Source organism: Lepidochelys kempii, chromosome 8 (genome assembly GCF_965140265.1).
Source record: "Lepidochelys kempii isolate rLepKem1 chromosome 8, rLepKem1.hap2, whole genome shotgun sequence".
Classification (NCBI taxonomy): domain Eukaryota; kingdom Metazoa; phylum Chordata; order Testudines; family Cheloniidae; genus Lepidochelys; species Lepidochelys kempii.
This window is the reverse complement of record NC_133263.1, coordinates 41,544,487-41,568,611: the sequence shown is the minus strand read 5'-3', so window position 1 is coordinate 41,568,611 and position 24,125 is coordinate 41,544,487. Positions and strand designations below refer to the sequence as shown.

Genomic DNA, 24,125 nt, shown 5'->3' with positions numbered 1-24,125 from the left:
ATTGTAGAAAAATCTGGATTACTTTCTATCACTTTTTTGCAGTTCATCAACCTTGGACTAGATCATTTAACTTTTGGAAACATCCTATTAGGGCAAGGCCCCTTGAGTTTATACTGCACCTGCCTTGGGCTCTAGGGCACAGTTGCCAACTTTCACACAGTAAATAAGCACCCCGACTTTCACAATAAGCCAAAAATCAAGCTAATCCCATTTCAAAACAAGGCCAAAACAAGCCAATCACCAAGAACCCCAACACTCTATGTGACTAGATCCCCCTGGTGTGCAGTCTAGGACTGTGGTGGGCCTGCTGTGTACCCTTGACTCTTTCCCCCCCTCTTGCCCCTGCTTGATAGGAGCTGATAAAAAAAAAAAAAAAAAAGAAGCAACAAGCTACAAGCCAAAAACTAGCCATCAAGCAACTCACAAGCCAATTAAGACAAAAACAAGCCCAATTTCTGTGTTTTTTTCACAGGTAAAGTAACTTGTTTATATCAGGGTATAAAGATGTATCTCAGAGAGAGTATCTTTGTCCAGCTGAGAGGTGAATGGGAAAGTCCTGCCATTCACTGAGCTTGTCCATTGTCACTGGCATACATGTCATAGTATCCTCGTAGAGTCTGCCAGGTGCTATTACCGTGCTTTGTCAACAATAAACCTGTCCTGACACCTTTGTACGTTAACAGATCTTGTGGTCATTGGGCGGTTCACTCGAGGTCTGCTGTGTCAGCTGTCTGTGTACAGCTGGGGCAGCACACAGGGAGAACACATGCAGCAGAACATATAATCACAGATAAGACTGGCAATAATTAGGGGTGTTGTTATGTCTAATGCGCTTTGGAATCTTTTCTCTTTATGTCTAATAAAGGTTATTTGTTTTGTTAAGGAAAGTGAAGTAGGTGTAGGGTGACCGGATAGCAACTGTGAAAAATTGGGATGGGGGTTGGGTCTAATAGGCCCCCATATAAAACAAAGCCCCAAATATCGGGACTGTCCCTATAAAATCGGGACATCTGGTCACCCTAAGTAGGTGCTTTGTGATTCAGTGCACAATATTATTTGCTAAATACATCACTAGAGTTCAAGAGCTTCAGCACTAATGTGGAAATGAGCTGTAGCATATGTAAAATAATCAATAAAGATTTCAACCGTCTAACATGGCTTGCAATATGTTCTAATGGTCCCTTGTGCCATGAAATTGAAGTCAGCTAAATTCACACTGAGGGTAATTAAGCATTGCAACAGATTACAAAGGAATGTGATAAATTCTCCATTTTAAATCTTTAAATCAGGACTGGTTACGTTTCTTAAAGATATACTCTTGTTCAACTAGTTAATGGCTAGAAATAGGCAGGAATCAGTTGGTGTATTCTTTGGCCTTTTTTATGCAAATATCTCAGAGTAGATGATCATTTGAATCCCATTTGAAGGCCTGTTTTATCTGCTATTTAATTCAAGGTATTGATTTTGCCTTGCTTCTTCCATAGTGCTCAAAAGTAAGATGAGCAAAAACCAGGTTTCACATTCACACTTTTGTTATTGAATTCTACTTTATTGGACCCACTTCTGAAAGACAAAAAAAGTAAATTACAAGATAGCCAATAAAGTACTAATGCTCCATGTCCATATTTATATTTTTCCGTCTCCCGTACTGATTATTGAGGAAGTACTAGGGTGGCATTGGCAATACAAGAGATTCCTCACCATGTCTGCATAGTAGCTTCAGAAGGAGCAAGGGTGGGCAGCAAGCCTGGCATTCTACAAAGTTATTATTCAACATTCATAGACTGTTGTAAACTGGGTTCAGTTCTCCTCCAAATATTTTGTGCAAAAAAGTGGAGGTTTGGGGGAGGAGGCGGGAGTTGGGACAGTCTTGCCAGGAAACTTTGGAGGAGAAAGGCAAATATGGAGAAGTCATCAAACACTGTGTACATCTACAGTACGAAATTATTTCGAAATTATTCTATTCGAATTTTCAGAAGCTATTTTATACATTCGGTCTTGTGTGTCCCCACAAAAGTGCGTGAATTCGGCGGAGTGCATCCACAGTACTGAGGCTAGCATCGAATCTCGGAGTGGTTCACTGTGGGTAGCTATCCCACAGTTCCCACAGTCCCCGCCGCCCATTGGAATTCTGGGTTAAGCTCCCAGTGCATGATGGGGCAAAAACATTCTCGCAGGTGTTTCTGGGTGTGTGTCGTCAGTTGCTCCTCCCGCCATGAAAGCTACGGCAGACAATCGTTTTGCACCTTTTTGGTGTGTAGATGCCATACTGCTTTCAGCAGATGGTGCAGTACGGTGCTCCGCTTCTCTCCTAGTACTATGAATCCACCTCGCATTTCCTCTTGTCTTTCTATGTAATCTCTGTAAGTATCTACTCTTTCTCTTCCTCATCAACCACTTCCACCACCAACTCTGCTCTCCCACTCTTGCCACGCTACTGAGCTTCTCTATGTTGTCTGTCCTGGGCTCCCGCTTCTGTGAAAGCTACAGAAGACAACCATTTCCCACCTTTTTTCAGCTGTCGTGAACCAAACAGCGCCTCTTCCGCTGCCACTCTGCTCTCCTACGTTTCACACCCTTTTTCCAGGATTACCCGTGCAGGCACCATAGCGCAGCAAGCATGGAGCCTGCTCAGATCTCCGCTGCAGTTTTGACCATTGTAAATATCTCACACATTATCCAGCAGTATGTGCAATACCTGCAAAACCGGGCGAGGATGCGATTACTATACTGATGAGGACATGGACACAGACGTTCCTAGAAGCACGGCATGTGGCGTTTGGGAGATCATGGTGGCATTGGGCCAGGTTCATGCCGTGGAATGCCGATTCTGGGCCCGGGAAACAAGTACAGACTGGTGGGACCGCATAGTGTTGCCAGTGTGGGATGATTCCCAGCGGCTGCAAAACTTTCATATGTGTAGGGCCACTTTCATGGAACTTTGTGACTTGCTGTCCCCTGCCCTGAAGCACAAAGACACCAAAATGAGAGCAGCCCTCACAGTTGAGAAGTGAGTGGTCATAGCCCTGTGGAAGCTTGCAACACCTGACAGCTACTGGTCAGTCAGGAATCAGTTTGGAGTGGGCAAATCTACTGTGGGGGCTGCTGTGCTGCAAGTAGCCAACGCAATCATTGACCAGCTGCTATCAAGGGTAGTGACTTTGGGATATGTGCAGACCATTGTGGATGGCTTTAATGCGCTGGGGTTCCCTAACTGCGGCGGGGCGATAGACGGAACGCATATCCCTAACTTGGCCCTGGAACACCAGGGCGTTCTGGTGTAAACTGCAGGGCGTAAACTGCAAGGGGTACTTTTCCATGGTGCTGCAAGCATTGGTGGATCACAAGAGACATTTCACCGACATCAATGTGGGATGGCCGGGAAAGGTACATGACGCTCGCATCTTCAGGAACTCTGGTCTGTTTCAAAAGCTGCAGGAAGGGACTTTATTCCCAGACCAGAAAATTACTGTTGGGGATGTTGAAATGCCTATAGTTATCCTCGGGGACCCAGCCTACCCCTTAATGCCATGGCTCATGAAGCCAGACACAGGCACCCTGGACAATAGTAAGGAGCAGTTCAACTATAGGCTGAGCAAGTGCAGAATGGTGGTAGAATGTGCTTTTGGACTTTTAAAAGCTCTCTGGCTCTGTTTGCTGACTAGGTTAGATGTCAGCACAACCAATATTCCAATTGTAATTGCTGCTTGTTGTGTGCTCCACAATATGTGTGAGAGTAAGGGGGAGACATTTATGGCGGGGTGGGAGCGTAGGCGTGTGCAGCACATTTCATTAGGGTGTGCACCCAGGGAATTTTTTTTTTAAAGGCGAACATTTATTGAATACTCAATCATAAAGGACATTTTTATTCATCAAACTAACTAAAGAAACTAAAACTTAACTAAACTTATTTTTTTTAAAATTAACAACTAAACTTTACTTAAAAAATGAGACACAAAATACCAAATTTTTGCTGTAGTGATAACCAGGCGTATACAAAGATACAGTCAATTTTCATGATCTTTATCTTTAACCAGATAATGAGCTAACCCAAATTGACCAAAACAGATTAAGCTTTCTTCATCTTTCTGTCCTAAAGAATGAGATATCGCTCACCAGGTGTTGTGGACTTAAATTCCTCAATCACATCATTGTAATTAACTGACGAAGCCAATTCTTGTTCAGTGTACAAAATCATGAGTGAGTCGATGCGCTGTTGGGACATTGTCCTTCTTAGTTTGTTTTTTACATGTGCTAGTTTCGAAAAGGCTCTTTCACATGAACAGCTTGTCTGCTCCTTTTCTTATCTTAACAATGAGCTGATCCATATTTTAAAATTAAAAGGGGGTATCATGCGATTGAATTAAAACGTAAAGCCACGGGCTTGTTATGCTATTTCAGTAACGTACACGCAACAAAGATTACAAATACTGCAGACACTGCGCTGGGCATGCCTGATGCGGCCGCTTACATAGATCAAAGAATTTTCTAGAATAGTAGTTGGAGGGGAGGGGAGGACCAATGGTAACGTGGCGCCGCAGTATTGGGGATGCATGCTGCGAGCAAATGCAGGCTTTCTATATAGAGCGTATCATGCGATTAAATTAAAACGCAAAGCCACTTTTTTTTTTGAGACATTAGGGCAGGCATGGGCAAACTTTTTGGCCTGAGGGCCACATCAAAGTTCCAAAATTGTATGAAGGGCCAGGTAGGGAAGGCTGTGCCTCCCCAAACAGCCTGGCCCTGCCCTCTATCCAACCCCCACCCACTTCCTGCCCCCTGACTGCCCCCCTCAGAATCCCCGACCCATCCTGCTCCTTGTCCCCAGACACCCCCCCCAAAGACCCCCCCTCAACCACCACCCCGGGACCCCACCCCTCACCAACCCCCCCTGCTCCCTGTCCCCTGACTGCCCCAACCCCTATCCACACACACACACACCTCCTGACAGATCCCCGGAACTCCCACGATCCAACCCCCCGTTCTCTGTCCCCTGACCCCCCCCGAACCTCTGCCCCATCCAACCCCCCCCCCCGTCCCCTGATTGTCCCCAGGACTCCCTGCCCCTTATCCAACCCCCACACCTGGCCCTAGCCCCCTTACCATGCTGCTTACCCCCGCCTCCCCCTCCTCCAGAGCCTCAGCGTGCCACGTCCAGGAGCGGCCCTGGACAGCGCTGCAGCGGTGTGGCTCTGGCAGGACCAGTCCTGGACGCGGCGCTCTGAGACGCCGGGGACTGGGGGAAGGCGGGGGGGGGGGCGGGGGAGCCTCCCTGGCTGGGAGCTCAGGTGGGCCGGGCAGGACGAGCTTGCCCACTCCTTCACTGGGGTGTGCCTGAGCACACCCGACACACCCCATACGGACGCCTATGAGTGGGAGGTTGAGGCAACTCGCCTGGAGGCCAATTTCGCACAGCCAGAAAACAGTAGAGGAGCGCAGCAGGCTGCGCTGCGCATCAGAGAAGCTTTGAAAGCAGTTTTATGACTGGCCAGGGTACGGTGTGACAGTTGTGTTTGTTTCTCTTGAAGTTACCCGCCCCCTATATATATGAAAGGAAATAAAGTCACAATTGTTTAAAAACCGTTCTTTATTATTTGTTGCACAACACATTGAGAGAAATCAGAAGGTAGACCGGGCTTTTGGGGGTGTGGGGGGGTTACTGGGGGAGCGGGGTGGAGGAGGATAAACCCTACAGGGTGAAAACCCAGAAGTGAAATACTTCACCTGCCCCAAAAAAACCCTTTCATTTTTAAAAAGAAAAAATCTTGTCTGACCAGAGCACCCTCCTACACCCCAAACTCCTTATCCCCAGCCCCACCCCAGAGCCCACACCCCCAACCAGAGCCCTCAACCCCTCCCGCACCCCAACCCCAATTTTGTGAGCATTCATGGCCCACCATACAATTTCTATTCCCAGATGTGGCCCCCAGGCCAAAAAGTTTGCCCACCCCTGGACTAGAAAGTGATTGAGGGTGTAGACACTAGGGCCCAGGTCTGGAGGACCTTTTCAAGCGTCCAATAGGCAGATGGATGAAGGAACAAGTGGCTTGGGGACATGGGCAGTAGGTATGATAGGCTGGGGGAGGCTGAGCCTCCCCAAACAGCCAGGTGTGGCCCCAACCACACTCCGTCCCCAGTCCCCTCCTGCTTCCCACTCTGTGAGCGACTCTTCCCCTGTGCCATCATGGCCCCAGCTGGGGTTGGTGCTGGGGTCGTGCTGCCCACCCTCCTGGTGCTCTGGGGCTAGGGAGGCTGGGGCCACGCTGCTGGGCCACCTGGTGATCCAGGGGTGGGGGGACTGTGCTGCCTGGCTTCCGGCATTCTGGGCCTGGGGGTGGGGAGCTGGGGTCATGCTGCTGGGCCTTCTGGTGTGCCGGGGGTGGGGCTGGGGCTGGGGCCGCATTGCTTGGCCTCCCAGCACTCTGGGGCTGATGCGGGGTGGGGCGGTTGCCACGCTGCCTGGCCTCCCTGTGCTCTGGGGCTGAGGGGTGGCAGCTGGGGGTGCTAGCCTGGGGTAGGGGCCAGCGGCCACTGTGGGGGGTCTCTGGGCTCTGGCGGGCGTGGAAGGTGCAGGGTTTCAGGTAGAAGGGTCGGGACAGGTGGGCTAACCTCCCCGAGCCAATGATTCACCTGCCACCCATGCTTGGGGACCTTTACATGATATAACTGGATTGTGAACCAAAGCCCAGTGTCAGAGAAAAAACAAGCCAGGATTTCAGATCAGGCAGGGATGTGTGCACCAGAGTTAGTTTAATCCCTGACTGTGAGTTCTTGGGCTGGATGATGGCAGAGCTGAGCTGAGGAGTAAGGTATAAAAACAGCTTCTAAAAGGATTGAGGCATGAGTACCATCTTCAGGTCCTTTCACTTCCAGTGATCTTCTCTCCTGGGGGCATCTTCTGCTTTAGCTATAATGAATATAAATAAGAAATGACCCAAAGGAAAATTTCTTTCAGAGTTTGGTAAAGTTCATTTTATTCATTTCTGAGTTATTGACATGCTGGTGGGGTGAATGGGGGATGGGGAGGGGAGTTGTTCTCATTTACTGAAGAGTTTCCAGACACCTTTTTAGGACTAGGCTAGGACTTTCTACTACATTTTGCATGGTGTACCAACTTGTAGAGCTTGTGCATGTATCCAAAACAGCTCCTCTAGCACAGGGGTTCTCATCCTTTTCCATGTCATGACCCCATGTCACAATAGAAAAGTGTTTCATGATACTCCTCCCATCTACCCTAAGAGAAAGGGGGGTGGCCATGATGCACAGGTTGAGAACCTTTGCAGTAGTGCATGTTGTTTAGACAGTAAAACAAACACACATTGAACCATGTTGGATTTTCATGTAACAAGCTGTAGAAGAGTGTCTTTGTCTGTCTCTAGTGGCCAGTTCACATATGACCATTTGGCAACTATGTCAGTTAATTTAAAAATTCCATTTTGCTATGTGCAATATCATATGTAATTATAACAGTCACTGTGAATGAGCTCAGCTGTTTGCTAACAGGATCCTGGCATTTAGTGAACAGATTGTGTCTGGAAAGGTGTGATGGGGGCATAGGTATTGCATGGCAGCTGTGCTGCTTGTTGCTGTGTAGTGTAGACACTTGCTAGTGTAGACACGTGGGTTTTTCTATCACTGTGATTAATCCACCCCCTTGAAAGGCGGTAACTAGGCCAATTGAAGAATTCTTCTATTGACATATTGGTGTCTACACCAGGGCTTAGATCAACTTTTAGGTGTAGACCAGGCCACAGAAACCTGTGTGGGGAGGGGAGATGCTGGAATTCCCTCCCTGGTTGAACTGCTATTTTCCTCCAGCTGACCACCTGACAGAGACATACTGGCTGCACAAGGGCTCCAGACCACTGCCAGAAAAAGAAGACATACTGGAGGAGTGCGCAGGAGGGGCTTGTCTTCCCACCAGGACCCTGATGAAAACACCAGAGGACTCAAACGAGTGATGAGGACTTGGAGGGAGAGAATTGCATGCAAATGTTTCTTGTTTTGGCTTAGATCTGTAACTCTTGTGCTGTCTAAAAGTAAAGTGTGTGTGTTTATAAAGTTCCTTTGCAAAGACTCTGTGTTCCTTGATTTAACTGTCATGTGGTCCCTAAAGAGCTAAATTAAAAACTGTAGTGCCCACGAAGGAAACCGAAGGCTGAGTCCCATACAGCAGACTAATGACTATTCAGAGTGGAAACTTAGCCAGGGCTGTAACAGAAGGTAAGCTGCTGCCACCAGCTAACTGGACTCCTTTAGCCCATGTTCCCTCACCTTGAGTTGTCCCTGGGGATTAAAACCAGCACCAAAAGCATGAGCTTCTCCCATCTGAGCTAAAGGACTAACTTCTCTAGCAGTCACTGACTCATATTCACAAACATGAACCCCAGCCACAAGAGAAGACAAAAACCCACTTGGCTAGTGTATTCCAGTCACATAAATTTCATTCCAATGTGAGATTATTTTAACAGAGGCAGGAGCAGGGCTTTGTATATACCACAGAAATACATATATGCAGTGTTGCAGCTGTGGCAGTCCCAGGATATTAGAGAGACAAGGAGGGTGAGGTAATATCTTTTATTGGACCAACTTCTGTTGGTGAGAGAGACAAGATTTTGAGCCACACAGAGCTCTTCAGGTCTGGAAAAGGTAGTTGAAGACTCACAACTAAATGCAAGATGGAACAGACTGTTTAGCATAAATAGTTAGCACGTATTTTAAGGGACCATTCAAGGTGGAGTGACCTAAAAACACCTTCCATTAAACTCTCTCTGGAACACTCCCACACTAATATCAACTTGGTGGACACCACAATCAGCTTTAACAGTGGAACCCTACAGACAACTGTGGGCAGGTCTTCACTACCTGCAGATAACTCGATCCTTGAACGTGCTCCCCGTCAACTCCGGAACTCCAGCTCGCGAGAGGCGGAAGCAGAGTCAACAGGGGAGTGGCAGCGATAGATTCGCCGCCATCTTCACGGCCAGGTAAGTCAACCTAAGATACGCCGACTTCAGCTACACTATTTGTGTAGCTGAAGAGAGATACCCTCCCTCCCCCCGCCTTCAGTGTAGACCAGGGCTAAATATAAGAAATCCATTAATCACCACTCCTACCTTCATAGATCCAGTAACCACCCCAAACACACCAAAAAATCTGTTATCTACCCCTACACATTCAGATACCACAGAATATGCTCCGAGGAGAAAGACTGGGATATACAACTTAACACATTCAAAAGTGACTTCATCAAACAAGGAACTCCACCAGAGAAATAGATTGCATCATGCACCACCCAAATACCCGAAGAAAACCTGCATCAATACAGAAATATAACCCCCTCCGACTGCACATGCCTGGTTGTCACCTACTACCCCACACTGGAATCCATATGGGGTATCATCAAACAAATACAACCCATAATTGATGGGGTCCCCAACCTGAAATAAACTTTTTCTGAACTCCCTCTTCTGGCCTTCAATCAAGGCCCAACCTCTCCAAGTGCATCACTGGAAGCAAGCTCCCCGCAGACAAAGAGACACCAACTGAAAATGGCACCAGCCCCTGCCAGAACAACAGATACAAAACTTGTAGACATAAATCCACTGCTAAAATGATCAACGCCCTCACAACACACCTTTCAAGATCCATGGATCCTACTCATGCCTATCACAACAGGTGGTATACCTCATCCAGTGTACTAAATGCCCCAATAAAAACTATGGGGTGAAACCAGACAGTCACTAAGCTCTTGAATGAGTCACACAGTAAAATGATAAAAGACAAAAATATCACATCATGTGTGGGTGAACACTTTTCACAAAGTGATCGCTATATCTGACCTATCAGTCCTCATCCTCAAAAGAAACCTACACAACACTTTCAAAAGATGAGCCTGGCAGCTTAAATTCATAACTCTGCTAGACACTAAAAATCATGGACTGAACAGAGACACTAGATTTATGGCTCATTACAACAATCTACTACCCACTAACCCCCTCTTTTTGTCCTATGACTGCATATGTGTTAATGGGCCACTTTACCTTGAATGGTCCCTTAGAATATGTGCTAATTACTTATGCTAAATAATCTGTTCCATCTTGCATTTAGAGGCTTGGAGTATATTTCCCAGACCTGAAGAAGAGCTCTGTGTGCTCGAAATCTTGTCTCTCTCACCAACAGAAGTTGGTCCAATAAAAGATATTACCTTACCCACTCTGTCTCATAGAAATAAATAAGCATTTCAAGACTGATTTCTCTGACAGTTTACCTTACAAGTTGGAGTCAAACGTTGCATTTGTAAAGACACCAGTTACTCCCAGGTCACTAGACAACAACAGAAACACACTGGTATAAACCTGGAGTGATAGGAAATGAGAGAACTCCACCATAGGTCAAAAAAGCCCTTTTCTCTCTTAAGGAGCTAGTTCTTCCACCCTAGGCAAAGTAAGAATTGGGGCACAGATGTGGCAGCTCCTGAAGACTCACACATTTTCCTGAATGAGCCACTGCATCTGTGTCTGGGAGGATGTGTTATCAGAGTCTCTTTATCCCCTGAATGTGGTGCTGTAACCAGTCATGATTGCACATAAATTTTGTACCTGTGTTCATATGGATCCATATTACAAGTAAACAGCAATGAACTTAATGCCCCCATCTTGTGAGCCATTCTCATGACTATTGTTTACAAAACCTTTACTGCCCTTCCAGGCCTAAGCCTGCACTTCACAGAAAGCCAGGGTCTAACAAAACAACACTATACGTGGGTCATCCTCAGGGACTCCATGCCACGATGTTTTTGGCTTCATGGTGGAACACACTTTAAATTCTCACAGCATGGATTATAACAGAGACCCCTGTTAAAACTGCAATTTTTAAAGGACCCAATGAAAGAAATGGCTCTCTGTGTTATTATTTTAAATACTGGAATTTAGTAATAAAAAATCATGGTATATGTAACAGGCAAGACAATCCCATTGACCAGGACAGGACTCCTATAGAGCCCTAGCTCATTCTGTTGGCATCTACTGACTAGTTGTTTACAATGTGTATGCAGTTCCATTAGCAACACATGCAAAACAGTGCACCCTGCCTTTGCTTGGAACACTGGCAAATCATTGTTAAAAATGCACCTATCATGCCTCTGTGTATGCACAAAGTGTGACTTCCAAAGGCTCATCATTTGGTCTAATCAAAACCAGTTTTCATTGTAAATCTCAAAGCCCATGTTGAGAAGGTGTCTATGTCCCTGCTAGACTTCAGCTTTCTAGCCTCAGCTGGTTCAGCACTAGAGTTATTGATGTAAGGACTATATGACGTTTTATGATGAGGGAAAGTGCCCTACACACCTTGTGCTTGATACCATAAACCATTCCTGTTCAGACTTTCAAAAAAATTCACTTTTGGGGTTGGACACGAATGTTTCACCCCAAAAGGCTAAAATTTTTGGAAGGGCTGGGTGAGGAAAAACAGGGGACTGGCAAGCTCCATGGTAGCTGCAATGCTCATGAAAGCCATGGTACAAGTTAGAGTGATCAGCACACAGAGCACATTGTCTTACCTGGTGGGATTCAGCAGTGTTTTTTCTTCCTCTGATGATGGAGTTGAAACATCCATGGGATGGTGCAGAAACAACAACAACAAAACAGATCTCATCAGTGAAGGGTATGGTAAGCATGTGGGATAAAGCAGTCTCTGACAGACTAACTTCTCACCATGGCTTCCGAGAGCAAATTCTGAGATGGTTAGTGGAGATAAACTGTGCTCAGGTACATATGCCCCCCATGTAACGTTATATATCTCGGGGGAACACCCTATACCCCCATGTTCATCCTTATAATATCATTGCGTGGTATCCAAAGTTTGTCATGTCGGGTGTCTTCGGAAGCCTCATGATGCACTGAGCATTGTTGTTATAGTATAGTAACATTATAGGTTGTAATTTCATGTATATAGTTATGAGGCTGAAAATATATCCTCATGGCTTAAAACAAGCCCAGGCAAAACTCTCCAGGAACAGAGGGGCAGTTCACACCTCGTCAAGGCATGTATGGAACAAACCCAGCCCAGCCTCACAGGAACAAAGGACACTGAGGCAACAACAAAGTATCTGTTGGACTCTGCAGTGAGTCACCCCCCTTCCTTTGGTCAGTTTGGGACTACGATGAGGTATCATAGAATCATAGAATATCAGGGTTGGAAGGGACCCCTGAAGGTCATCTAGTCCAACCCCCTGCTCGAAGCAGGACCAATTCCCAGTTAAATCATCCCAGCCAGGGCTTTGTCAAGCCTGACCTTAAAAACCTCTAAGGAAGGAGATTCTACCACCTCCCTAGGTAACGCATTCCAGTGTTTCACCACCCTCTTAGTGAAAATGTTTTTCCTAATATCCAATCTAAACCTCCCCCACTGCAACTTGAGACCATTACTCCTCGTTCTGTCATCTGCTACCATTGAGAACAGTCTAGAGCCATCCTCTTTGGAACCCCCTTTCAGGTAGTTGAAAGCAGCTATCAAATCCCCCCTCATTCTTCTCTTCTGCAGGCTAAACAATCCCAGCTCCCTCAGCCTCTCCTCCTAACTCATGTGTTCCAGACCCCTAATCATTTTTGTTGCCCTTCGCTGGACTCTCTCCAATTTATCCACATCCTTCTTGAAGTGTGGGGCCCAAAACTGGACACAGTACTCCAGATGAGGCCTCACCAATGTCGAATAGAGGGGAACAATCACGTCCCTCGATCTGCTCGCTATGCCCCTACTTATACATCCCAAAATGCCATTGGCCTTCTTGGCAACAAGGGCACACTGCTGACTCATATCCAGCTTCTCGTCCACTGTCACCCCTAGGTCCTTTTCCGCAGAACTGCTGCCTAGCCATTCGGTCCCTAGTCTGTAGCTGTGCATAGGGTTCTTCCGTCCTAAGTGCAGGACCCTGCACTTATCCTTATTGAACCTCATCAGGTAATGCTCATCAGGTAATGCTCACCTGATCCTAAAGGGGTGGGGGTGAAGCCAAGGGGTAAGAAAGAACATGATAAAAGGGAGAGACGTTTGCCATGCTGGCTCTCTCTTCCACCATCATCTACAGACACCACCACCAAGTGACTGAAGTGCTGATCAAAGGGTAGAGCCTGGCTGAAGGGCAACCACCCAGCCTGTGGTGAGAAGCATCTAAGTTTGTAAGGGCACTGAAAGTGTTAAGATCAGCTTAGAATGCATTTTGCTTTTATTTCATTTGGCCAAACCTAACTTCTTATGCTTTGACTTATAATCACTTAAAATCTATCTTTTGTAGTTGTGATGTTATTGACATAAACTGTGACCATATAGATCATTGTTGCAACCAAGATCCTATAGTTGCACCAAATATTGTACAAAGGTTGTTGTGTGAGGTGTCTATGAAAAGGTTATGATTTGATGGTTATTATTATGCTATCTGTATGGGTGTATCATTTTTGTAGTTGAAGTTATGAATATTGGCTATGTACTTGTATCTCAATGTCTTTGATTCTAAGTAACATTAGTAAAGCATTTGGTCAGCTTCTTGAGAAGAATTTGCAGATTATGTGCCCAGTCAAAAAACACTTAACTGACAATGGAACTTGGGAAACTGCAATCCATATATGAAAAGTCTTCTGGGACATTCAAGATAGCATGTGAGCAATGGCTGCTGCCTGCAAACTGAGTCATGCATGAACATGTGACTTGCCCAGGTAGCTACAAACTCCATCTTGTTGCTGTGATTTTGCACTGGAGAACAAAGGAGTTTCCGCCCACAAGGGAAAGAACGTAAAAGGCCCTGGATATCCCTCCATTTTGTCTTCAATCCTGCTTCTTACTTCTGGAGGAATCTTGCTACAAACTGAAGCTCTGAACAAAGGACTGAATGACCCATCCCAGCTGTGGATGTACTCCAGAGATTTCATTTGAACCTCCAGTTTATTCCAGCACTGCTATAAACCTGAACCAAGAACTTTGCCATTACTGTATGTAATTGATTCCGTTTAACCAATTTTAACTCTCATCTATATTTCTTTCTTTTACGAATAAGCCTTTAGATTTTAGATTCTAAAGGATTGGCAACAGCGTGATTTGTGGGTAAGATCTGACCTGTGTATTGACCTGGGTCTGGGGCTTGGTCTTTTGGGACCAGGAGAACCTTTTTTCTTTTACTGGGGTATTGGTTTTCATAACCCTTCATCCCCGTAAGGAGTGGCTGCTGGTGGTGATACTGGGAAACTGGAGTGTCTAAGGGAATTGCTTGTATGACTTTTGGTTAGCCAGTGGGGTGAGACCAAAGTCTTCTCTGCTTGGTTGGTTTGGTGTGCCTTAGAAGTGGAGAAAACCCAGTCTTAGGCTGTAACTGCCCTGCTCTAAGCAATTTGTCCTGAATTGACACTCTCAGTTGTGTCGCGCCAGAGGCCTCATCGTTACAGTAGTTAATACATTTCTTTGTTTACTCTACCTGAAGTAGTGCATTTAGTTTGAAGCATGTCAGAGACTCCCCTTGGGATAACAAGCCTGGTACATATCAATTTTTTTGTTAAATTGATGAACTCATATAAACTTGCAGCGTCCAGGGGCATAACTGACTCACCGCCTAGATATTGGCTAGCGTCGTTTGGTTGCACAATCAAAGCAGCGGCTGGCCAAAAGTACTCACTCACATAGCTGGGAGCAGCTTAAGTGCCAGAGGCTGTGCGGGAACAACCAGGGTGTGGGGTTCCCACAGCAGAGCAGGGTAAGGATTGGAGTGACCTAGCAGATCACCAGTCCAGATAACACCAAGGGAAGTCACACCCCACATGGCTAGACTCCATGCCTGAGCAGAGGGAAGAGAACTGGGACCACCTTAATGATGCGATCTGAGCCAAGGGGCATGGATACAAGGCCTCTGGGACAGGTGAGATTATTATTAGGAGGGCCCAGCAGAGCAAGGTGCAGCTGACAGGGCTCCTATCTCTCTGTTGGGGCTTTGTTTACCTCCTGAGGAAAAGGGATGGCATTGGTTACCCTCAGAAAGGGTTCCAGCATGCCAGCCTTCTGTATTTCAGACCTTTGGACCTCCCTGAAAATAGTGGCAGCAGCCACACTGGTTCTGTTGACTTCGGTGGGGGTTGGCTCAGCCCCTTCATCTCACCAAGCCTCATCAGGGACAAAGATGCTGCTGCCCTCAGCCATGTGAGGCAGAATAGAATCCAGCTCCTACCTCAGCTATGCTGGGTCTGCAGGGCTGAGGAGAGGGTGTACTTTTGTCCATAAATAGGCACGCAGGGATGAACCACATAGACTAATAAGGGGCCATCTTGAATCATTTTTCTGATCTTAACTGCACTTCTTCAAGGGATAAATCACCTGTTTCCAGGCAAATGCCCACAGCAGTAATGACCAAAGGCACAAAAAAAGCCATGTATTTCTTACCTTTGTCACTGAGACGCTTGATTAGCAGAGCTATGAGCATTCCTGTCAGCAATAGGGCCACAAGGGCCACAGCTCCACCACCCATGTAAAGCAGGACTTGCTTGAAATAGGGAGCTTCCTCTTCTGAAATAAATTCCCAGGCCAATGTGTTAGGATTCAGATCACTGGGTGTAAAATTTTCAAAAGAACCTAAGCGTCTTAGGGCCAGATTTTCAAAGGTATTTAGGTCCCTAGTGAGACAAACAGGCCCTAGTGGGATTGACAAAAGCACCTAAGAAGGTGAGGTGCTGAACTCTGGGAGTTGTATGCCTCTGACATTCCCACTAGGACCCTGTCTGTGTCTTTAGGTGCCTCGATACTTTTAAAAATCTGGCCCTAAGTGACTTGGATAGCTAGGTCCCTTTTCAAAAGTGACGTAGGCACTTAACGGGACTTAGCTGTCTAAGTCACTTAGACCTTGCAATGCTGAATGAAGCAACACGTAAATACCTTTAAAAAACTGAGCTTTAGACTCTTGAATCCCATTGAAAGTTACTGGGACCCCTGCTCCTAAATCAGATGAAATTAAGAGTTGATAAATGCAAAGTAATACATTCTGGACGGAGGAGTGCTGGAACCTAGGTAGAAGTGGGGGGCCTGCAAGGCCTTGCTTCCTCCATGGCCTCACCCCTGCCTTCCTCTTCCCCCACGGCCCCGCCTCCCCTGTGGTGGAGGGTCCAGGGTTCTCCACAGTGGGCGTGCTCCTTGGATGGCTCTTATCACTAAGTGACCAGTTGTCCTGATTTTATAGGGACAGTCCTGATATTCGGGGCTTTTTCTTATATTAGCGCGTATTAGCCCCCAAACCCTGTCCTGATTTTTCACACTTGCTATCTGGTCACCCTACTTACAACGGCCCAGCTCAGGCTTCTAGCAGGGCCTTGGGGGGAAAAGGAGGAGCAGGGGGCGGGGCCATGGAGAGTGGCCAGGACTAGTGGTGAGGGGGAGCTAAGGCCCACCTCAGTCCCCCACTGGGAAGAGGCTGGTGCTGTGGGCAGGGGCTGAGCTTTGCAGTTGGGGAACTGATCATCAGCTGCTCACTGTGAAACGCAGCCCCTACCTCCGCCACTCTGTGCCTGCCTGGGCTTGCAGTTTGGGGGTACAATGTGGCCCCCTGCCCCCACAACTACGTCCATGTAAAAAGTGGGTGGATATAGCCGGTTCTGGCACCCTTGGCTGGAGGGAATAAATCCATCCATCCATCCATCTACCCCATCCATCATACTGAGTTATAAATAAGCTGTGTGACCTAAGGAAATAGACTTGGGCATCACTAGGGACAATTCAATGGAGAGTGCTGTTCTGCTTTATGTGCAGTGGCGGTCAACAAACCAAACAAATTGTTAGGGTGCAAATGAAACTGGATGGAGCATAATATGGAAAATATAGAGCAGCATTATAGAAAGGAATGGGATGCCCTTGCATGGGATACTATGTGAAGTGCTGCTCACCCCCCTCAAAAGTGACATCGCAGGATCAGAGCAGGGTGGCTAGAGAGACAAGGAGAGAGACTGGGATTGTTGCCATAGAGAGGGGATGGATAAATGAGGACCTGATAAAAGTGACCTGGAGAAGGTACTGGAGAGTGTTCTCCCAGTCTCATAGCATAATGGGACATTCAGTGAAAACGAAAGGTGGCAAATTCAAATCCGATACATGATCACATAGTGCACCAATGTGCTGGTGGTACTCTCACAGATACCAGGGCAGGAGCTTCTCAAGGCCCAGCAAGGCATTTGCTGTTTATACAGATTACAAGAGGATCTGGAGTTGTAACAGAAAACACTAAATACAGAGTCTTGGAGGGACAGACACCCTCTTGCTTGAGTCAATCGCTAACTAGTGGAGCATATCATCCCACATCTGCCTGCTGTGGGGCTTCTTGCACCTTCCCCAGCAGCATCTGGTGCTGGCTCCTGCCAGAGACAGGATACTGGGCTGAGCTACATGGGCATAATGTCTGCTGCCCACTGGCCACCCCTGTGTTCCACTCTCTAGTGCTTGCTGGTTTCACCCAAGTATGAAGCTTTGCAAAGGGATGTAATTATTAGTATATACCTCAAAGGGCCCTGCTCTTCCTGTCACCGAGCCCAGCCTCATTTGGCAGCCCCTACATCTCCTTCCCCACATTGGGAATGCTCAGTCCCCACCTGAGCATCTCCACGTTCACCCTCTTGTCTCTCTCTGGCAAAGAGCTTGCAAGGGAAAAGCACTGCTCCACGTGGAAGCTAGAACATGGCAAAACAACGTACCTTGGCAGGTAGGCATCTTGTCTGACCAGTGCGCATCAGGCTGGCACTGCACCCTGCTCGTCCCATTGAGGAAGTAGCCCTGAGTGCAGTGGAAGCGACACACTGACCCATAGCTGAAGGATCCCAGAGGGTGGGAGCAATTCATAAGAATTGGCTCTAGGCCCCTCAGCTTGGGGCATCTCATGACTGGAATAAAGAAAACAAATGATGAAATGTTCAGACTAGGGCTGTTGATTAATTGTAGTTAACTCAAGTGATTAACTAAAAAAAATTAATTGTGATTAATCGCAATCTTAATCGCTCTGTTAAACAACAGAATACCAATTGAAATTTATTAAATATTTTGGGTGTTTTTCTACATTTTCAAATATATTGATTTCAATTACAACACAGAATATAGAGTGTACAGTGCTCACTTTATATTATGATTTTTATTACAAATATTTGCACAGTAAAAATGATAAACAAAAGAAATAATAATTTTCAATTCACCTCATACAAGTACCATAATGCAATCTCTTTGTCGTGAAAGTGTAACTTATAAGTGTAGATTTTTGTTTGTTATATAACTGCATTCAAAAACAAAACAATGTAAAACTTTAGAGCCTACAAGTCCACTCAGTCCTATTTCTTGTTCAGCCAATCACTCAGACAAAAAGAGCAGGAGTACTTGTGGCACCTTAGAAACTAACAAATTTATTTGAGCATAAGCTTTCATGGGCTACATCCCACTTCATCAGATGTTTGTTTACATTTAAGGGAGATAAAGCTGCCCGCTTCTTATTTACAATGTCACCTGAAGGTGAGAACAGGCGTTCCCATGGCACTTTTGTAGCAGGCTTTGCAAGGTATTTACATTCCAGATATGCTGAACATTCGTATGCCCCTTCATGCTTCAGCCACCGTTCCAGAGGACATGCTTCCATGCTGATGACACTCATTAAAAAATGATGCATTAATTAAATTTGTGACTGAACTCCTTGGGGGAGAGTTGTATGCCTCCTGCTCTGTGTTTTACCCGCATTCTGCCATATATTTCATGTTATAGCCATCTTGGATGGTGTCCCAGCACATGTTGTTTGTTTTAAGAACACTTTCACAGCAGATTTAAAAAAACGCAAAGAAGGTACCAATGTGAGATTTCTAAAGATAGGTACAGCATTCGACCCAAGGTTTTAGAATATGAAGTGCCTTCCAAAATCTGAGAGGGATGATGTGTGGAGCATGCTTTCAGAAGTCTTAAAAGAGCAACACGCTGATTCAGAAACTATAGAACCTGAACCGCCAAAAAAGAAAACCAACCTTCTCCTGGTGGCACCTGACTCAGATGATGAAAATGAACGTGCGTCGGTCTGCACTGCTTCAGATCGTTATCAAGCAGAACCCATTATCAGCATGGATGCATGAAGGGACATATGAATCCTTAGCGCATCTGGCATGTAAATATTTTGGAACACCGGCTACAACAGTGTCATGCAAATGCCTGTTCTCACTTTCAGATGACATTGTAAACAAGAAACGGGCAGCATTATCTCCTGCACATGTACACAAACTTGTTTGTCTGAGCAATTGGCTGAACGAGAAGTAGGACTGAGTGGAGTTTAGGCTCTAAAGTTTGACATTCTTTTATTTTTGAATGCAATTATTTTTTGTGCATAATTCTACATTTGTAAGTTCAACTTTCATGATTAAGAGATTGCACTACAGTACTTGTATTAAGTGAACTGAAAAATACTATTTCTTTTATTTTTACAGTGCAACTATTTATAATAAAAAATAAATATAAAGTGAGTACTGTGCACTTTGTATTCTGTGTTGAAATTGAAATCAATATATTTGAAAATGTGCAAAACATCCAAAAATATTTAAATAATATTCTATTATTATTTAACAGCGCGATTAATCAAGCTATTAATTGCAATGAATTTTTTAATCATGATTAATAGTGATTAATTTTTTTAATCGCTTGAGAGCCCTAGTTCAGACCCATCTTGCAAAGTTCAGCCTTAAATATTACAGTACACAATGCAGCCATTGCCAACCTGGGAAGACACCCTGACCTCAGTATACCCCAGTGGAGCATGGAATGCAGCAGGGATGGATGGATAAAGAGCTCAGAGGAAGTGGGTCACTGATAGCTCTCACAATGTAACTGGGAGCATGCAGTGTATACCTCCTGCTAGGAAACTGTAACTAGAGACATTGGCTAAGCACCTCTTAAGGTCTGTCTGCACCGCAATCAGAAGCGTGACTGGAGCATACCTAGATCAGGCTCCAGCCCAAGCCTGGAAGTCTACACAGCAATCAAATAACCCTGTAGCCTGAGCTCTGCGAGCCCAAGTTGATGACACAGGCCAGGTGCAGGTATCTAGTTGCTGTGTAAACATTCCCAGCTCAGGTATGTCTACACATGTTGCAATCCCACCTCTGACTGCAATGCAAACATACTCTTTGTGTGGAACATCGCTGGTGTTCAACACCAGCCTGCAGCTACACGAGCAGTGTGCTTCCTCTCCAGGGAGCAGCTCGGACAGCTGTGCTACCCCTCATTACAGAAAGCAAGTGCAACTGTCATGGGGCCTAGAGAGCGTAAATCATAATAATGGGGAAAGGGGAGCCTTGCCTTGAGCCTCTAGTTCAATAGGTGAGACTGAAGAGCCTGTGGTATGGAAGTCTGTGGATTACGACACAGAATTTGGAACCTTTTAATACAATTCATACCAACCCCATTTTTCCTATGATAGCTCCATTTGGCACTGACAGCTGCTTTGCAGGCACACATTAACAGCCATGCCTGAGGCCTGTTCAGAGCTGTGTTACAAGATGACCTGGAAAATTATAGACCTGTCAATCTGACACTGAGACTAGGAAACATAATGGAGCAGCTGATACGGGGCTCGATTAATAAAGAATTAAAAGAAGGTAATATAATTAATGCTAATTAACATGGGTTTATGGAAAATAGATCAAACTAACAATATCTTTGTCTGATGAGATTAAAGGTTTGGTTGACAAAGGCAATAGTGTTGATGTAATACATATACACTGTAATACACATACTCTGTAATACACTGTAAGATGTTTGTCTTGGTACCGCACGACATTTTGGTTAAAAAACTAGAACAATATAAAATTATGGCACACATTAAACAGATTAAAAGATGGCCAATTGATAGGTCTCAAAATGTAATTGTAAATAGGATTCCTCACTGAGTGGGTGTTTCTAGTGGGGTCCTTCAGGGATTCGTTTTTGGCCCAACATAAAATCATCACTGATAAATTTTTCAGATGACACAACAATGGGGGGAGTGGTAAATAATGATGAGGACAGGTCATTGACACAGAGCGATCTGGATCTGTTGGTCAGTTGGGTGCAAGAAAACAATGTGCAATTGAAAACAGCTAAATGGAAAATCAGAGAACCATAGAATCACAGGGTTAGAAGGGACCACAAGGGTCATCTAGTCTAACCCCCTGCCAAGATGCAGGATTTGTTGTGGCTAAACCATCCAAGATGGATGGCTATCTGGCCTCCTTTTGAAAACCTCCAGTGAAGAAGCTTCCACAACTTCCCAAGGCAGTCTATTCCAGTGTCCGACTGTTCTGACGGTTAGGAAGTTTTTCCTGAGATTTAATCTAATCTAATACATCCAGAAACAAATCATACTTACAGGATGGGGGATTCTATCCTGGGAAGCAGTGACTCTGACAAGGATTGGGGGGTCATGGGGATAATCAGCTGAATACGAGCACCCAGTGTAACACTGTGGCCAGAAGAGCTAGTGTGATCCTTGGATGCACAAAAAGGGGAATCCTGAGGAGCAGCAGAGAGGTTATTTTACCTCGGGTTTTGGCACTAGTGTGACCATTGCTGGAATCCTGTGTCAAGTTCTAGAGTCCATAATTCAAGAAGGATGTTGATAAATTGGAGAAGGTTCAGAGAAGAGCCATGAGAATGATTAAAGGATTAGAAAACCTGCCTTATAGTGACAGATTCAAAGAGCTCAATCTATTTATCTTAACAGGGAGAAGGTTAAGAAGTGGTTTGATCACAGTCTATAAGTACCCATATGGGCAACTCTGATGGGAGGTATAAACCCCTCACTGGCCAGGAGGGGGTTAAGTAAGAGTTAAGGGCTAAGGAAGCCTTGCCCCATGCCGTTGCCGAGCATGTTCAGCCTGAAGGCATGGTTTAAAAGCCAGCCAGGCAGCTCAGTCTGGGGCTGTGCCCTGGGAGCTCCCAGGCAGGACCGGAGCTGACCCAGCATTGAGCAGGGGAGCCATAGCACCCAGTGGCCATGATGAGGGCTGGAAGCCCAGAAGGAGAAGTCTACCAGAGACGGGCGGCAACTGGATGGGATGTAGACGGGAGTAGGAAGTGGCCAGGGAAGCTGACTGGAGGCTGACACCAAAGGGAGAAAGGTGAGCAGCTGAACCAGTCTCTCAAGGTCCTGGGTTGGAACCCAGTGGAGTACAGTGGGCCTGGGTTCCCCTACTCCAACTCGAGCAGTGACCAGTAGGCGGGACTTCTGCCACATCTGCGCCATTGCCATTGACTGTTGCCACTTGGTTGGACTACTGCCACATTTGAACTATTGCTATTGGGCAGGACTCCCACCATACTTGAACTTTAGCCCTTAGGCGGGACTGCCGCCATATCTGAAAAGTAGCCATTAGGCAGGAGGCCCTGCATGACCCCTCTGCCCCCGATGACAGCAACAGCTGTTTGATAGTGTGATCTTCAATCTAGCAGAGAAAGGTCTAATACAATCCAATGGCTGAAAGTTGAAGCTAGACAAATTCTGATGGGAAATAAGGCATACATTTTTAATAATGAGAGTAATTAACCACTGGAACAATTTACCAAGGGTTGTGGTGGATTGTCCAACATTGACAATTTTTAAATCAAGACTGGATATTTTTCTAAAAGATCTGCTGTAGGAATTATTTGGGGCAGTTCTCTGGCCTGTGCTATACAGGAGGTCAGACTAGATGATTGCAGTGGTCCCCTCTAGCCTTGGAATCTATGCATCTATAAGATTGCTCAGGAACACCATGGTGCAGGTTCTGAGCAGCATCTGACACCAAAATGGGCCAGGATTTTGGATAGTTCTAGTGCCTTAAAAATAATAAGCTTGATTTTATTTTCAGTTTGAAGGGAAAAAAGAAAGAACTTGCTCCCTCTCTGAAAGCTTTCAATCTGTGTTTCAACCAGAAATAGGACTTTTAGTCAGGTAATAGACATGTGAAGTTGACACCCAATAGCAGGAAAAACATGGAATTCACAGCTATTCACTTAAAAATGAGAAGGAAAACTGACAGCAAAGAGACCTCTGCCAAGGACCCCCAATATTGGGTAAAACACCAAGCTGTACATAATACCAGACAATGAGTGAATACATAAATGCATGCATGCCTGGGAGATGGGAAAGAGCTAATGGGCCTCATTTAGTCCAGGCCTGGAGACAAAGGCTGAGTTCAGTTTAATTGGCCTCTGCCAGGGGTGGCCAAACCTGGGCACGGGACAGCTGAAATAGCAAAGCTGAACGGTTCTGATTGCTCCAGGAGCTCTGCAGCAACCCACAGCACTGGAAATCCTGGCTTACATAATCACAGCGGCTACAGAGTTTCCTGTTAGTGTTCACAGAGGCTCTAAATCCTGGGTTTAAGATTTCCTTGATTTGCTTTTCAGTTCTGTAAGTTCAGACTTTCTGAGGTCAACTCAGAGTAATTCGCCCCAGAGCTTCCTACCAGGTGAGCAGAAGCAGCTTCCCAAGACAGTCCTGAAACATATAGCTTGTACCGTACCTTCACAGCGCGGGGGACGCCCTGTCCATTGTCCCAGGGCTGTGCATTCCAGAATCTCCGATCCATTCCGCACAAACCCCGTCTCACAGGAAAAGGCACAGGTGGAGTTATACGTGAAGTCTCCATGCCAATGAGTGCAGTTTAATTGGCCCCTGTCTGGGGAATCCAGCACTGGGCACTTGATGGCTGGAATAGCAAAGCAGAACTGCATGAGGGGATAGGTCCATTGGTGCTGGAGAGTGAAGTGCCAAGGGAATCAGCCAATGAGGGGGTGAAAGTGCCATGGGTGTGTCAGTGTATGAGGGTGAGTGCTGTAGGTATGGAATTCTGGGTGATGTGATGCCAGAAGCATCATGTACTGGGTGATGCAATGCTGGGGATTTCAGACCATTGGCGCGGCATGACGAGGGAACTGGGTGCTGGGGGTGAAATGCTATGTGGAATGAAGTGCTGATGTGTTAGCACCTCTGGGGGATGAGATGCCATCATGAGTTCCATGGCTAGGTGCCAGAGGGGCAAGCTGTCTGGAGGGGGGGGTATCAGGAACAGGGACAGATGGTTATTGAATTGCCAGGTTAGTGGGGTGCCAGGAGGCAGGTGGCTGAT

The 24,125-nt window shown here is 46.0% G+C and overlaps 1 protein-coding gene across 3 annotated transcripts in view; it reads right to left on the bottom strand.

Annotated features, from left to right (window-relative positions):
* Positions 1–5,872: 5,872 nt before the first annotated feature.
* The window catches only part of LOC140915817 (P-selectin-like), a 45,621-nt gene continuing 27,368 nt past the window's right edge, over positions 5,873–24,125 (bottom strand). Inside the window, exons 12-18 of one of the 3 annotated variants that reach the window (XM_073356205.1) lie at positions 23,520–23,705; positions 17,712–17,897; positions 15,910–15,969; positions 15,421–15,543; positions 11,561–11,591; positions 10,271–10,326; positions 5,873–6,907 (exon numbers count right to left, since the gene is read on the bottom strand). In XM_073356205.1, coding sequence (XP_073212306.1) covers positions 10,272–10,326; positions 11,561–11,591; positions 15,421–15,543; positions 15,910–15,969; positions 17,712–17,897; positions 23,520–23,705 — 641 coding nt within the window. In that variant the 3' untranslated portion in view covers positions 5,873–6,907; position 10,271. The remainder of the gene's footprint in view (positions 6,908–10,270; positions 10,327–11,560; positions 11,592–15,420; positions 15,544–15,909; positions 15,970–17,711; positions 17,898–23,519; positions 23,706–24,125) is intronic. The other 2 variants (XM_073356206.1, XM_073356207.1) reach the window with 2 other exon arrangements.